The sequence below is a fragment of the Panthera onca genome, chromosome B2 (assembly GCF_046562875.1).
Source record: "Panthera onca isolate mPanOnc1 chromosome B2, mPanOnc1 haplotype 2, whole genome shotgun sequence".
Taxonomy (NCBI): Eukaryota; Metazoa; Chordata; class Mammalia; order Carnivora; family Felidae; genus Panthera; species Panthera onca.
The window spans coordinates 105,800,630-105,817,474 of record NC_138343.1 but is presented as its reverse complement, the minus strand read 5'-3'; the positions used below and the strand labels follow the sequence as shown (position 1 = coordinate 105,817,474).

The following is a 16,845-nucleotide window of genomic DNA, read 5'->3' as shown; positions in this document are numbered from 1 at the left end:
ACATTAAAAAAAAACTTTAAAAATCCTTTGCTCCTTGTATGTCTTATCTTTCCCAACCACCATTTGGAAGAGTTTGTGGGAGAGTCTATCAACCTGTGGAAATTCCTTTTTTAGAAAAAGAGTGCACTACACATTCCGGCCCTTTACCTGCTTCTCCAGCTGCAACCAAAAAGGAAGAGAACCTTCAGGTTCCTAACGCCAATGAACTGCTTTGCAATTGTGACAGAGGGAAACAGGCGATGACAATCCGATAAAAAAAAAAAAAAATTGTTGCTGTATCTCAATAGCCAAACAAACTGCAGCCCTGGGGCACCAGCCCATACTGCATACGTTCCCATTTGCATACTTTGCATAACCACCATTTTCTTTAACAAACTGATATCCAAAATGAGCGATCTGATATTCATTGCTATAAATGCTTGAAACAGTGCTTTTCTTCTGTCATCGTTGAAGGCAGACTCTCAGGTTGCAATTAATTTGGGGGCTAGGGAAGTAATAATTATGGTCTCTTTGAATTGGACACAAATGAGTTCATTTATCAGCATTTGAGTTGCAAATGACTGATCTTCCAAATCCAGTGCAAGCAAGCACCTCATTGTCTATAATACTTGATAGGATCAAGAGCACCAAGCTTTCACTAGGGAAGGTCAATCCAAGATGCATGTATCCCATTAGGAGCAGGAAATTAACGGGAAGCGTCAAGGAAAGAAGGATTTTTTTTAAAGGACAAGAAGAAGGAAGAGGACAAGGAGGAGGAGGAGGAGGTAAATTTTTGCCTCAAAAACACAAATCACACAAACTGTTAGAATCAGAGTAGGGAAAAAAAAAGGTAAAATTTTAAAGTCAAGTCACTAGACTCATTATCACCTGGAGCTGAAGTGTAATAAAACCATCTGTGACTCAAGGAAATGTGGGGTAGGTGGGGAAGAATCCTTATGCGGTGGCTGTTCTATAGGTACATTCACACTTTCAGATATAGCTAGTTCATAGGTAATTCCACACTGAATATTTTTATTTTCTTAGATGATACCAATTCAGTATGGTTCCAAAATAAAAATAAAACATGTTAAAAATAAAACATTCTCCTTGAACCAACTCTAAGCCAAAAAAAGTATGGTGAGGATATCTAAGAGCTGTTTTCAAATAAGGAAGACAAATGGAAAACTATCATCTACCAATCAGTTGTGTGTGTGTGTGCGTGTGTGTGTGCGAGCGTGTCAGAAGAAAAAAAACAGAGCAAAACAAAGACAGACGGATAGACAAAGATTGATTACAAATAATATCTAATATACATTATTTGGTAAATAATATATATACTGTACTATATTAAATATTTATATATCCCAGAAAGATTCAGAAAGGAAAAGTAGCAAAGATAACAGGGTCAAGATACCACGGATTGATCATCTTCATTTCATTGGTCTGTCTTATCTGGGGACTCATATTTCCAAAGACAACAACCCTAGACATCATGAGGAAATCTAGAGGCAGCCTTAAGGGGTGACTCCACCAGTAGATGGGGTCAGTACAAGTAAACACACAATCTTTATAAATACTGTGTTCTTACTATGCAAAGTCAGCTTCAAGACAAGTTCCCTGACCCTGCTTCCAACCCCTCCCCACTAGCAACTCTGGAGCCATCACCGAATGAAGTAACAAGACCATGAATTTCATTCCAGCACTCATTGGGTGATGGTGGTAGTTTTTGTTTGGTTGGTTTTGTAATGTTTCAGACTTACTCCGTAACTAGCTACAAACTACCTTGACTATTTTCTTTTTTTTTTTTTTTTTTTTTTTAACGTTTACTTATTTTTGAGACAGAGAGACAGAGAACGAGCAGGGGAGGAGCAGAAAGAGAGGGAGACACAGAATCTGAAACAGGTTCCAGGCTCTGAGCGGTCAGCACAGAGCCCGATGCGGGGCTCGAACTCACGGACCGCGAGATCATGACCTGAGCCGAAGTCGGACGCTTAACGGACTGAGCCACCCAGGCGCCCCACCTTGACTATTTTCAAGGACAGATCACCTCCTGTTGACTGGCTTGAGTGCCATTCACCAAGCTTGGCAGTACTGGAGGGACAACAGTTAATTTTGTGAAGCTGTAAATATCCTTCCTAGCTCTCTGGGACTGCACACACCCTCCAGAACAGATCTCCCCACCCTTCCTCTGTCCTCCCACACACACCTCCCCCCACCTCACAGCCGCCGTGTTTTCAAGCAGTCGAGGGACCCTGGGATTTTCCAAGGCCCCTCACCACCCACAGGCGCTCAGAGCAGTCTGTAAGGCTATCTGTTGAGGAAAGGGCCCTCTCTGAGAGCACAGTGTTTCTTCTGCCCGCAGCAGGATACAGATAGGGACAGAGACTCCAGCCATCCCCAGGAACCCAGTGTCACAAAGAGCTCCTCTGATCCGGCTGGCATCTGGGCTTCCCCTCATTAGCACATTAAAGCTGCTCTGTCCTTTCCCTCTGAGCCGCTCTGTCTGTCCCACTGCCGGCCTCTATGGAGCCTTTTAGGCCCACGCTCATTTTGAAACCTCCCCAGTTCAAGAGGCACTAACCCTTCCCGAAAGCCTGTCAAACTCCGTCACAAACCACAGGTACCTTCGAAGCACTACTGCTGGGAGGGGAGCAATCAGGCAGCAGCACGTACACCTTCTGCCAAATTAGTCTTCCCAAGGAGAGGCTTTCTGGGAAAAAAAATCAAAACCAGGGGCGCCTAGGTGGCTCAGTCGGTTAAGCACCCGACTCTCGATTTCCGCTCAGGTCATGATCTGTTGGTTCACGAGTTCGAGCCCCACATCAGGCTCTGTGCTGACAGCTCAGAGTCTAGAGCCTGCTCTAAATTCTGTCTTCCTCTCTCTCTGCCCCTTCCCCCTACTTGTTCTCCCTCTCTCTCCCCCACCCCACAAAAAAATAAATATTTAAAAAACAAAAAACAAAATTAATGGTATCTAGCTTTCAAAACTGGAGTACATTGAAGCAAACAGACTCCTGCCTTGTTCACAGATGAGCGAGTTCCCCCTCAGATTCTGATTGACAAGGCTGACAAAACGACCAGGCCAGCGCAGGGCCTGCACCCAAGTCCTCTGTGGGCTGAGTCAGCATTTATCACAGGCCTGAAGACAGCGCAAAGCCCCAAAACCCGGCTCTCCTTTGAATTTTGTGACCAGGATAACAATTGCATTGTGTTTGGCAGCTGTCCAAGCCCGCACCCAGATGTCATTTCAGTTAAAAATCCCCAAAATGCAATGGGAAATGAAAGGCTAGGATTATTTTAACTGGTTTACAAACGAGAAAATTGAGGCACCCAAAACTTCAGTCAGTTGCCTGCGAGAACATATCAATCACATTCTGAAGGGGACACCATCACACCAATGGCCCAGACACAAAATCTTTAAGTGACTTTCAATTCCCTCTTCTGTCTCTCACACGCTATTCTCAAATGTCATGAGGACCCAAATCCTACGGAGCTCCCCCAAAATATGCCCCATACCAATATCCTGACTTCTTCATAGCTGAGTTCACTGATGGTTCTTGCTTGCCAGGTCACTCAGGCCCACACCTGTTTCTGAGTTAGCCCTTTCTAAGGCAACATCTTTCTGCCCATCACACCCCCTCCACCCCATCCCTACCACAAATGTCAAATAAACTCACAGCACTGTCCTTCAATCCTATTATATTTCTTTTGTATATTTCCTTTCTGACTCTTCAAAATGACTGTTTCCCGGTTTCCTCTGCACAAATGTCCTACACCCTGTCCCCAGCACCCAGCTCCTTCATCCTCAACCAATATCCTTGCCTCAGAGCTCTCAGAGAGAGAGAGAGAGAAGCCACCAGCCAGGAACTTTTAGTCCCACCACCAAATCTACCAAATCACCTTCATTTACACCCACAGGCTGTGGCTCCCCTCTTGTATCATGGAGAACGTCTGGCTCTTCTCAAAGGCCAACCTTTCCCCCTTCCTTTGGATCCAACCCTCTAAGCCTTCTCAAGGCTTTTCCCTCCTTCCATTATCCCATTCCTTCCCACAGACGCAATTTTTCCCCTTTCCACTAGATCATTCCCATCAGCACACAGACCTTTTGCATTATCTCCTCCATTCAAAGACTCTCCTCCCCTTGCTCCTCATTAGGGCAAAATGTCTCACAAGTCATGTTTTGAAGCCCCCATCTCACATTCCCTGTCCAGCCATTCCATCCAGGCTCCCAGCTGCACCACCACTCTGAACCTGTGCCTTTCATGGCCCCCAAGGTTCTCACGTCACCAGGCCATGTCTCTGCCCTTCCCTTAATACTTCAACACAGTGCACTGCTTATTTCCTCCTTCTCAAAACAAGTCCTTCCCTTGGCTTCTGAACCATACTCTCTTGTTTTCCCTCCTACTTCAGACCCCAGTTCCTGAGCTGGGACCTCCTCCTCTGTTCGACCCACACGTTGATGCACTGCCCAGATTGACCTTGGGACCCCTGTTGTCCTCTGTCTACACTGTGTCTCCAGATGATCTCCTCTAGGACCACCCCAGTGACTCCCACATCAAATCCCCAGCCCTTGATTTCTCCCAAGAATCCTAGACTCCAGCAGTCCTTGAACATTTCCACTAGACATTTCTAACTGAACTCGCCACAGTAAATTCCCAACTTTCTCCCCACAAACATGTTCCTCTCCTTGCCTTTGCCATCTTAGACAATAGCACCTTCATTCACCCAATTTCTCAAGGCCCCAACACTAGAATTTTTTTTTTTTATTCTTTACCCTCAGCAGCCTCATCAAATCACTCACCAGTCCCATGGGCTCCGTCTCCTCATGCAAATCACTCCAAAACACGATCGTTTCTCTTTACCTGCATTGCTACCCTCCAGTCCAAGCCTCCAACATCTCTTCCCTCCAGTAACCACTTATCTCTCCCACAATCCATTCCCCAGCAGCAACTAGAATGGTCTTTTCAAAACTCTACCAGATTACTCCTTTGCTGAATACCTTCCAGTTGCTTCACAGCCCACTTAGAATAAAACCCAAGCTCGTCTCCCGGCCTGTGAGGTCCTAAAAGATCTTACACCTCCCTTCCTTGTGAGCTCCTCTCCTCCCCTGCTCACTTCCATCTTGCACTTCAGTCTCCCTCTTTTTTAGTACCTTATGCCTGCTTGTCTCATCTTACCATCTCCGCCTGGAGCACCCTTCCTCCTGACCCTCAGTTGGCCAGTTCCTCCTGGTCATGCCAATCCTAGCTTCAACGTCACCAGGGAGAAACAGGCCCGTTCTGACCCCTCAAATGAAAGTAGCACCCACTGCCTCTCTGTCACATCACCCCACTTGAATTCTCTGCGTGGTATTTAGCACAATTAGACATCTTTCTTAGTATCGTTCATTGCCTGTACTAACTTGAATGCTGTCACCATGAAAATGAAGGTATTTTAGGTCTTGTTCCTTGCAGTATTCCCAATATCCAGATGATGCCTCTTACCTGGTTCAGTAATTCTTTGTTGAATGGCTAAATAGCTCCTAGTCTGAGCTCCTCAGAGCTCGAAGTGAAGCCATACCAGTGGTTCTGCCACTTATGCTGAGCTGTGATGTAACCCTGACCCTCCCTTCTGCCATTCAGACCTAGAATGTGCTCTCTTTAACTTCAGCATCCCTGAAAGGTAGCACTCTCCACTCATAAACCCATTCCACAGAACTGGGATGCTATCTCTTTTCACTTCTAAAAGCTACTCTGCTTAACATTTAAGGTGGGAGCCTCAACCCAGGCTGTTGGGTTGAGTCCTTGATACTTAATGTAGCTCTTATCAGACCTAATCAACTGCCTCCATATCACCAGCTGGGACATACAGATTTCCAAGGCCATGACGAGCACCAGCCTAATGCTACCATTAATACCTGATTAGATGCACTTCTAGAGTCATTCCAGACTCACTGTTGAATCCAGACTCACTGTTGATCCCTCTTGGATCAACTGGTCCCCACCCAGTATCCAAGGGACCAGTTGATATTGGATATCAATACTGGATATTGGATATTGGGTGGGGACCAGTACCTCTCAGCCTATCTACTGTAAGATATCAATTGCTTCTTTCAATTCATTGCAGGCAATACTTTTGTAAAATGCAATTTAAAAAGCCAACTACTAGAAAAATAAAATGGCAAAAAACAAAAACTTACCAAAATACATGACCCCGTTTTTAATATTAGAAGGAAAGGCATAAAAGTTCTGTCAGATTGCTATAGATATTTCTAAATGCTTACTCTTGATTTCTGTTCATATCACATTCTGGTTTGTGCAGTTTCTGAATCAGCACAGGTCCCGTGACCACACTTTGAGTAGCTGGCTGCTGGGCTCCTGGCTGTATGTCTCTTCTGCCCTGGTGAACATATCTCTTCTTTGAGGCAACTGTCAAATAACCGTTCATGAAACAAGTATTAAATGCCCACAATGGTGTAGGCACTGTTGAGTGCTTTCTCCAAAATAATCTAATCCTCTTCTTCCTGATCTTGGTCCAGATTCTGTCCAAATCATAGCACTTCCTTCTCCCCATCCCCATCCCATTTAGACTCCTTTCTCCTCTCCCCTATATGGCTATAGTAGCCCCTAACTTGTCCCATACACCCCAGTCCTTCCTCTCTCCATCTGTCCTACAGATATGGTTCAGAATATCATGTTTAAGCACATCTCTGATCATATCCTTTCTCTGCTCAATAACCTGCAATAGTAATAACCCACAGAATGAAGTCTTAATTCCTTATCAAAGCACCCAAGGGTGTCCATTATCTGACTCCAGCCTATAATTCTAACCTTACTTCACTCCACTGCCTTTTTTACCTCCACATAATATTGTCAAACTGGACACTTAATCCTCTTCTGATCTTACCCCATATTTGGTTTCATCCTTTCTACCATCCCCCTTCTTACACAAGTTCCTTTCCATATATATTATATAATATATATAATAATATATATATAATATATATATTATATATTATTATATATAATATAATATATATTATATATAATAATATATATAATATATATATTATATATATATTATAATATATATAATAATATATATATATAACTTATTGTCAAATTGGTTTCCATACAACACCCAGTGCTCATCCCAACAGGTGCCCTCTTCAATGCCCATCACCCACTTTCCCCTCTCCCCCACAGCCATCAACCCTCAGTTTGTTCTCAGTATTTAAGAGTCTCTTATGGTTTGCCTCCCTCCCTCTCTGTAACCTTTTTTCCCCTTTCCCTCCCCCATGGTCTTCTGATAAGTGAAATAAGTCAGGCAGAGAAAGATGTTTTCACTAATATGTGGATCCACATGTTCCTTTCCTACCCATGTGCTATGGATTAGAACATTTATGTCCCCACAAAGTTCATGAATTGAAGCCCTAATTCCCAATGTGACGATATTTGGAGGTGGGATCTTCAGAAGGTAATTAGATTCAGATGAGGTCACAAGGGTGGAGCCCCCATAATTGAGTTATTAGTAGCCTTATAAAAAGAGACGGGAGAAAGATCTCTCTGTTGCTGTACCGATTAAAGATACGAGAAGATGGCTGTCTGCAAGTCAAGAAGGCCCCACCAGACACCAAATCTGCTGGTACTCTGATCTCAGACTTCCCAGCCTCCAGAACTGTAAGAAGTAAATGTCTGTTGTTTAAGCCACCTAGTCTACAGTATCTCCTTAAAGCAGTCCTCGGTAAGACGTTATCTCTCAATGCCAAGAGAAAATGCCATCCCTGAACCTTCCTGCCCTGTCTGCAGTCTCGTGTGGTGTCTCTTTCCTCTGTAGTCTTATAAAAGCACCTAGCTATGTAACTACAAAATTGGTTTCCCTGCCTATAAAAGGATGATAATAAGCACTTTTGTTATAAGAATAACACATGATATAAAGTTTATAATATAAAATGTTTACTTTATAATGTAAAATGTAAGAATTGGGTCCACTGTCTAAATGCTAATTTTAACTCAAACTCTACATCAAATTATATAATAAAGCATGCTGTCTTTCCACCAACTCATCCTCATGCTATTGTCATATTCTAAGCTTCTCTTACCTGCAATGCATGAATATGTGTCCAAGCTCCCTCAAAGCTGTATATGCACTTGTCAGAATGTTAACACTGCCAGAAAACTCTATTTTCTTGATTTATGTGGCAATGACCTTTGACAGGCTCACTTGCAATGACAGGATGCGTTTCAAATCTGTTCTCCTTTTTCTCCTAACATTCTGAATGGCTATGTCTCCTTTTTTCTTTAAGTCCTAAGTGAAACAAATTGTACTGTGTTCATCAAGAAAGATCTACCCTCTGGACTCTGTGTACACTTCAAGTAATTTTATTATGGGTTCAGTCTTCCCCTTGAGTAGTTTGCCTACAGGTGAAACAGCTAACTTATGGGGCTTTTTTGTACACCTCTGTTAGATCAGCTTGAAAATCTAATCATTTTGAGAGGTGATGTATGTTATCGTTATTTCTACTTTACTTAAATTGTTCCCTTGGTAAATTATATTGAAAGGGTAATAACAGTCAGAAACTCTACCAACAGCACTCAAGAGTCCTCTTTAGCCTATACTTGTCTAGTTCACTACATTGATCCTGAAGTGCCCAACATATAGGAAGAACTCAATAAATATTCATTGAATGAATGAGTGAATGAATGAATGAATGAATGAGAAACTAGTAAAAAATTTCTCTTATACAATGGATCAGTACTTTTTCTATCTCAAAGTCAAGAATAATCGGGAATTGTAGCCCTGTCATTCTAAATCTGGACATAATTAGATTGATTTGTTTTTTAAAATCCTTAACTTGTTTTTTCAGTCATAGTAGGTTTCCCTAATGAATTTGTTTAAAATGGAAGGAATTAGTGGAACATAACAACAGAACTTGCAAAATGGTATTTAAGGTATTTTTTTTAACCATCAGAGAGTCACACACATAAAGTTTCTTAAGAGAAAGTTTAGAATTAAATCCAATAGAAAACAATATTTAAAAAATTTTAATAATAGTATTCGTAAACAAATTACATTCATGTTGCCACTGACTGAAGCCTGACATTTTTCTAAGAAAACACTTTCTAAGGTGTATTTACTTTTATTGTTTTCTTTGGCATTTCCTATGAAATTTCTTCTTAACTACTGCACATTCAAGTAGTCCCTGTATAAGGTCAAAATGACAGAATGAGAAGTGTAATATGGAATGCATACTGAGCAACTTATTTATAGGAATCCAGTATCTAGACATTTGGAAGCATACAATTAGACTATGCATAAAAACTCAGGTTACAGATTATAATGATTCACTCTCAGTAGCAAAACACATGCCACATTATGCAGTTAGAATAATGTTTTGTCACGTAGATGTCCTCCAGAAAAGGGGTCAGCACACAATAAGTGATTAAGAACAAATAAACATAGAAAACAATCAACTGAGTATAAAAGCAACCAATGGAATGAGAGAAAATATTTGTAAACCATATATCTAATAAGGGGTTAATATCCAGAATATACAAAGAACTCCTACAATTCAACAACTTAAAAACTCCAAACAATTCAATTTAAAAATGAGCAAAGGCTGTAAATAGACATTTCTCCAAAGAAGACATGCAAATGGCCAACAAGCATATGAAAAACTGTTCAATATCACTAATCATTAGGGAAACGCAAATCAAAACCACAGCGAGATGCCACTTCACACCCATTAGGATGACCACAATAAAAAAATAAATAAATAAAATAAAATAAACCACCAAAAGTAACAAGTGTTGGCAAGGATGTGGAGAAATTGGAACTCTTATACATTGTGAGTGAAGATGTAAAATGGTGCCACTGCTATGAAAAACAGTATAGAGTTTCCTCCAAAAAATAAAAATGGAATCACCATATGATCCAGCAATCCCACTTCTGGGTACATATCCCAAAAAATTGAACGAGGCATCTTGAAGATATATTTTCACATTCATGTTCATTGAAGCTTTATTCACAATTGTCAAGGGATGGAAGAAGCAACCTAAATGTCCATCAACAGACAAATAGATAAAGAAAATGTGGTATATACATACAACGGAATGTTAGCCTAAAAAAGGTAGGAAATCCTCGTATGATACAACATGGGTGAACCTTGAGGACATTACGCTAAGTGAACTAAGCCAGTCATAAAAAGGCAAATACTGCATGATTTCATTTATATGAGGTATCCAAAACAGTCAAACTCTTAGAAACAAAAGGTAGAATAGTGGTTGCCAGGGTCAGCGCAGAAGAAGAAACGGGGAGTTGTTTAATGGATTCAGGTTCAGTTTTGCAAGCTGATAAAATTCTAGACATGGGTTGCATGACAATGTGCATACAAATAACACTACTATACTGTACACTTAGAAGTGGTTAAGAGGGTAAATTTTATGTCATGTGCCTTGGCCATTAAAAACAAAGAATAAATGAATGTATACTTGTATGTGTTCATGCCACATTCAAGAAATATGCCAAATATTTGTGAGGTATTTTTCCATGTGACTACTGGAGTTTAATTTCCTAAGCATACTTTTTTTTAGAAACATAATCAAGAATTAATGGGTTTGAAAATGTACAGTGAATGCTCATTGGCCTGAGCTCAAATGAGTGAGAAAGCTAAACCAAAACCGTGTGGTGGTATTCTCACATTCTGCATTCTACTTTTACGAGAAATAGCAGTTAAATAATAAATTAGCTCTTGCATTAAGTAACTTTAGAACTATATGGGCAGCCAACTCATTTTCCTATATCATCTACACAGACATCAGGGTACAATAAAAACAGGCTTCTATTATGATGGCCCTGAAACACTGCAGGATCTTGAGACGGTAAACACTCAAAGGAAAATTACACAAAGATACGTCCATTTTCTTACACATCAATTACTTGGAAATGTATCATCTCTATCCCAAGTAAACCAAATATTCCTTCATTATAAACATTCATTTCTCCAAGCCCTGTGTATAAAAAATAAGTACACAGGATGATCTTTTATTTTCATAATTTTGTCCTTTAGTTAAAAATAAATGCATCCTGGGGCGCCTGGACAGCTCAGTCAGTTAAACATCTGACTCTTGATTTTAGCTCATGAATGATCTCATGGTTCTTGGGATCAAGCTCAGCATAGAGCCTGCTTGGGATTCTCTCTCTCCCTCTCTCCCTGCCCCCCACCTCTCTCTCTCTCTCTCGCAGAAATAAATAAGTAAACTGAAAAACATAAATGCATCCTTTGACATCCTTTCTTTCAGTAAGACTACTGATCTCCGAAATGTCTGTTTTTAATCACACCACCCAGTTCCATTTGGAATAATCGTGTATAAAATTATCCTCATTACATGTTGGTCTTCCCCTTTCATTTTGACATCTGTTAGAAGAAGTAGCTTGAGGAAGAGCTTCACTATTCAATTTTTCAACAAGAGCCTTCCAACTTAATAAAAAAGGATCATCTAAATTATAATATCTGTCTTCCTCAACTGTACCTAATACGCGGTTCAAGCATAACTCTGTTCCTTGGCAGTCATTCTTTTGGTTCACTGTGTTCTGTCCACCTTATATAAGGAGTCAGAAATGCTATATACACATATTGTTCCATCTTATATGGTAACTTCCCACGTGGACTTGGTTTTACTTAGGCTTTCCACCAATTCTCTTATACATCCTCTTTAATGATCTTGGTTTTCAACTCAAAAATTTTTTTAGAAATTTTGAAATTAGTAGTACAAATCAAAATGTAAGTTGGAAATCAGTTAGTTCCAAATCAAATAAATGGATGACCCAGCATCACACTAGTGGATCCATTCTAATGATTAAACATGCCCACTACAAGACCCAAAAAGGCAGAAACCCTTTAATAACTTGAGACAAGGCAATGAATCTCTTATGGGGAAGAAAGTGGGTCAAAACTAGAAATTCACAGTTATTTTCGTTAAGATTTGAAAATAATATTCAACTGGGAAATATAAATAAAACCACACACATGAAAACACAAAACAAGCTATTACTCATTTTTCACAAACATTTCATTAAGTAATCATTTTAGAGGAGAAAATCTTCAGATACTATATAGACCAGTACCCATTCCTTTATCTTTCTTAGAAACTACCAGTATCAGCAGTTTTTGTGTGAGGGTCACCAACCATTACCCTTGAAGTGTTTTTTTTTTCTTTTTTGTCATATCTTGCTCGCTCGTGACAGAGTAATAAATACTATTCTGTGCTAAGAAATAAATGAGGAAGAGTAAGCCTTATTTTTTCCTTGCTGGAACCAACACATTATTTTAAATCTTTGGGAATTAAAGAAGCAACAGTTGGGGCGCCTGGGTGGCTCAGTCGGTTAAGCGTCCGACTTCAGCTCAGGTCACCATCTCGCAGTTTGTGAGTTCGAGCCCCGCGTCGGGCTCTGGGCTGATGGCTCAGAGCCTGGAGCCTGCTTCAGATTCTGTGTCTCCCTCTCTCTCTGCCCCTCCCCCGTTCATGCTCTGTCTCTCTCTGTCCCAAAAATAAATAAACGTTAAAAAAAAAATTTTTTTTTTTTAAATAAAAAAAGAAGCAACAGTTATCTCCGCATAAGAATCACCTTGGATTTCTTGCATCCCACGGCCAAAACAGTTTTGAACGCTATGGGGAGAAGAATGTGACACATCCCATTAACCGGTTTAAAAAAAAATTATCTATCACCTCCTCTCTCACCAAAATCTTGGTACTACTGGATTCTAATCTAACTGCTTTACAGAAAGTGAGTGATCAGTGAGATGCCCCAACTGTCGCATACAAAATGCGGCAATCCGGGGCGCCTGGGTGGCGCAGTCGGTTAAGCGACCGACTTCAGCCAGGTCACGATCTCACGATCTCGCGGTCTGTGAGTTCGAGCCCCGCGTCAGGCTCTGGGCTGATGGCTCGGAGCCTGGAGCCTGTTTCCGATTCTGTGTCTCCCTCTCTCTCTGCCCCTCCCCCGTTCATGCTCTGTCTCTCTCTGTCCCAAAAATAAATAAAAAACGTTAAAAAAAAAAAAAAAAAAAAAAAAGAAAAGAAAAAAAAACAAAATGCGGCAATCCAATTCTACAAGCCCATAAAGAAAGGGGAAAGAATGAGTAACTATACTGAGGAAAGTCATAGGATATAGTATAATGTCAGGCAGATTTCATTAAGGTAACACTACATTTTCATTTTATGCTTCTTGAGAGCAAGTACCTTTACTTCATTATTAATCAGTACTTTTCCCTTTACCTATCCCTCGGTAGATATAGATAGCATATGTTTGCATTTCTTCCTCTGAGTTGGCAGGTAGTTATTGTTATAGACTGCCACCGGTGGCAGGCAAATCACCAGGTTTACACTGCTCATAGTCTAACATTCCCCATCTCACTGCACCATCCTCAGTCTGTCAGTACTGCCCCTTTGGCCCAATCGGATGCTAAGGGCTAAGTTAACAGTGGTGCAATGTCCCATTCCGTCACTGAAGAGACTCCTGGCCAGCTCACAGCAATAGGATGCTGCCAACCATATATCTGCATGCCAAAAGTTGAAGGGATATTTTTTTTATATTGGCTCCAAACATCCAGATTTGCAACCTCACTTTCTGCTAGCAGCTAAGTTGCTGCATGCCAGAAGTAAATGAAAAAAAAAAAGCAACTGAAACCCAGAGGACAGTAAGTTGACAGGGCAATAGAGGTGAAGGATACAGAAGTATCAAGGAAAAAGGAAGAGCAAAAGAAGGAGAAGAAAAAGAAGGGGAAAAATGATTTTAAGTTTTGAGAAAATGAACAAAGATGCTTGTGATACGGTCCCAGTGGGCCAGTCTGATAGCCATTATTGACTGATTCAACATACTTGGAGGGTTCAAACCAAAGGGGAGCCACACCTGAGTGCTGGCATAAGATCTTTAAAATTCCACTTTCCTCCCACATTGTTACTCTTAGAGCCCAGTCACTCAGCCACTACCACTGCTGTCTCCTGTTGACATAATCATGGTACAGAAGCCAAGCTCATCAGCATGCTAATGAAATTATTCCACCGAGATTTTTACATTTAATCTGATTTTTTTTCAGTCTCCATACCAGATGCTCCTTCTCAAAAGAAATATTTTCTTCTTGTCTCTTTACGGATAAGGAAAGACCATGAGCTCAATACAAAATATGATGTTGGAAATTCTGAAGAATTCTGAAAGACAATTAAATGTTTGAGTTGAAGCAGAAAGGCTATAACCCTGGAGTCCCATTCACAGATGTACCTGCAATGATATATCACTGACCCAACCTTCCAGTCTAAATTCTTCCTCTATAAATCAGGAATCGTTCAACTCATGTCATACAGATCACCGACAGCTTAGTAAAACACATAGTTCTACTCATGGTATACGACTTCACTCTATTTGCTTGTGATGCTCCCACTGACCCACCTCAGACCACAAAATGAATTCGTGTAGAGCTTTAAACTCGCGCAAGTGTTTTCTCTTCGGTATTATCTCAAGACAAGGGAGGTAAGACACGTATTATAAAATACATTTTACACATGCAGAAACCGAGACCCAGGGAGATGCGCAGCTCTGCCCCTGAGCCACGTGGCTGGTTACTGGCTGCGAAATGGTGACAACCACGTCTCCTCAGTGATCTTTTTATTCTGGACTCTAAGATTCATTGAATATCAAGAAATAACTTGCACGGAATCAATAATAACTTATAATCAAGCAAAGATAAATGAATGATTGCATCAGCTTTTGCCAGAGTGATGAGGGATATTAATATTTAATAGATTCCGCTTAAAATAAAGATCCAATGCCTGGGCATTTACAATTCAAAAAAAAAAAAACCCACAGGTATTCATGAAGAATAGGAAACCTACATAATATGTACTCAGCCAGCATCTTCTTGCTTTATTCTATTCACTGTCTTTTGAATGTGATATTTTGGAAGCTGTTATCCTAAGCTACAACTCGAAGGAAAGTAAAGGCGGGACTTTCTATTACCAACTCTTGTCTCACTTCAGAGTGAATTTCTTCTTGTTTGCTAATAAATGGAAACATACTGAAGTGCCCACAAGTAAGCCAATATATACGTTAAGTAAGCCAATATATACCCCGTTCACAAGGGACTCAAATGGTTTGAGACTTGTTACACCTGAATTAAACCCCACTCCTAAAATAAGGAGAGCTTTCAAGCTTTGATTTCTGTACATATTTGGTGCCCCCACTAGAGCTTTAAGCCCCATAAAGGTCTACGTGAACTCCCCATAGCTCTATGGGGAGTCTCGGCTACCCGAAACAGTGCCACACGGAAACCTGTATGAACAGCGCGACCTTAAGAGTTACCCATGCAGATGCCTCAAAAAAGCACACACGCACTCAAATAAAAACACACAAAACAAATTCTCTGATTTTTTTAAGTGTCAGTTCTTCAACCATTTCAAGTTACTTAAGTAGAAAAAGTCCCCTTCACATCACAGTTGAGTCAGGACGCCAGGGGCCCCATCTTCACGTCAACGCGGTTCTCCACCTGAAACGCCTCGTCCTTGATCCCTCCACTGCGCAGATTCCAGCACTGGAGGCGCCGGCGATAGGCGCTCGCCTCCTCTGGCTTTCGCCCGCTTTAGAATAACCCGGCTCCTCCAGCTCCCACCCTTCTCGCAACATTTTTGCACTTTGCGTGGGTCTGATCCAGGCCTCTAGCCTTGGGTTCCCTGGTCCCAGCTTGGAGGAGTCGGAGCGGCAACGGGAGAAGTGGGTCCCCCGCCTGCCCGCCCCGGCTGTTGCCGCGAACCCCTCCCCCCTCCTCCCTCCCCGCCCGGTGGAGGTCGGAGACATCCTGCCGGGGCGGGCGACAGCGCGAGGCTGGCGACTTCCTCGCCTTCCCCGCAGCCCCGCGCCTTCCCGCCTCCGTCCGGGCCACCCTCGGTTCCCTCTTGTCCCCTGGGTGCAAAGCTGGGGTTCAGTGAGCAAGAGGAGTGAGCGACACGCGTGTGCGAGGGTGTGAGCGCAGACACACAGCAGCCAAGCAGCAAACCCCGCCTCTCCCCGAACTCCCGCCTCGGACCAGCCGGCAGCCCGGGCGCCCCGGGGCTCCCGGCTCTGGGACAAAGCTGCCAAGGCCTCCCCGCAGGAGCGGGGCGCGTCGTCGCCAGCTCTCCTCAGCCTCCCTCGGCCGCGACTCAGTCCCAAGGGGCCGCCGGGGGTCCGGGGGAGACCCGGGGCCGGGCTCCCGCAGCCCTCGCCCCGCGCCCCCGCCGCCGCTCACCTGTTCAGCACTTTGCGGATCCTCTGGCGCACGCCAGCCCGGGAGGAGGCGGACAGGCTGCCGCCGCCACCGCCGCCGCCGCTGCCCTCGGCCGGCAGGTTCTCGATGGTGGTCACCACATGGTTCGGCGGGGCTGGCGGCGGCGGCTGCAGCTGCTGCTGCGGCGGCTCGGGGGGGATCATCGCGGCAGAGGCGGCGGCGCGGCGGCGATCAGAACGCAGCCGGGCGCATCGTGCGCCGGCTCCGGGCCCGGGAACGCGCAGAGGACCTGGCCGGGCGGCCGCGGCCCGGGGAGGCGGCGCTGCCTGCGAAGCGGCGAAGCGGGGAGGCACCCGCGGCTACGGCCGCCGCCGCCCAGCCCGCCACTCACTCCTCTCCAGTCCCGGTGCGCGCCCCCTCGCTCCGCCGCCGCCGCCGCCTCCCGGCCCGGCTCTTCCCGAGCCGCGTCCCCAAGTCCTGGCACGCCCCGCGAAGTGGCCGGGAAGGGGGTCGCGCGCCGCCGCCGAGCTGCCCGTCGGCTCAGGAGACCTCCACGGAGAGAGCGGATGGGGGTCCGGGCTTCGCCTTCTCTCCCGGCGCCCAGGTCGTCTCTGGGCGAGCGGCAGCAG

General features: G+C 43.4%; 1 protein-coding gene across 1 annotated transcript in view; it reads right to left on the bottom strand.

Moving 5' to 3' along the window:
* SLC35F1 (solute carrier family 35 member F1) overlaps positions 1–16,528 on the bottom strand; it is a 415,217-nt gene extending 398,689 nt beyond the window's left edge. The window contains exon 1 of the mRNA XM_060616508.3: positions 16,238–16,528. Coding sequence (XP_060472491.1) covers positions 16,238–16,419 — 182 coding nt within the window. The 5' untranslated portion in view covers positions 16,420–16,528. The remainder of the gene's footprint in view (positions 1–16,237) is intronic.
* Positions 16,529–16,845: the final 317 nt, after the last annotated feature.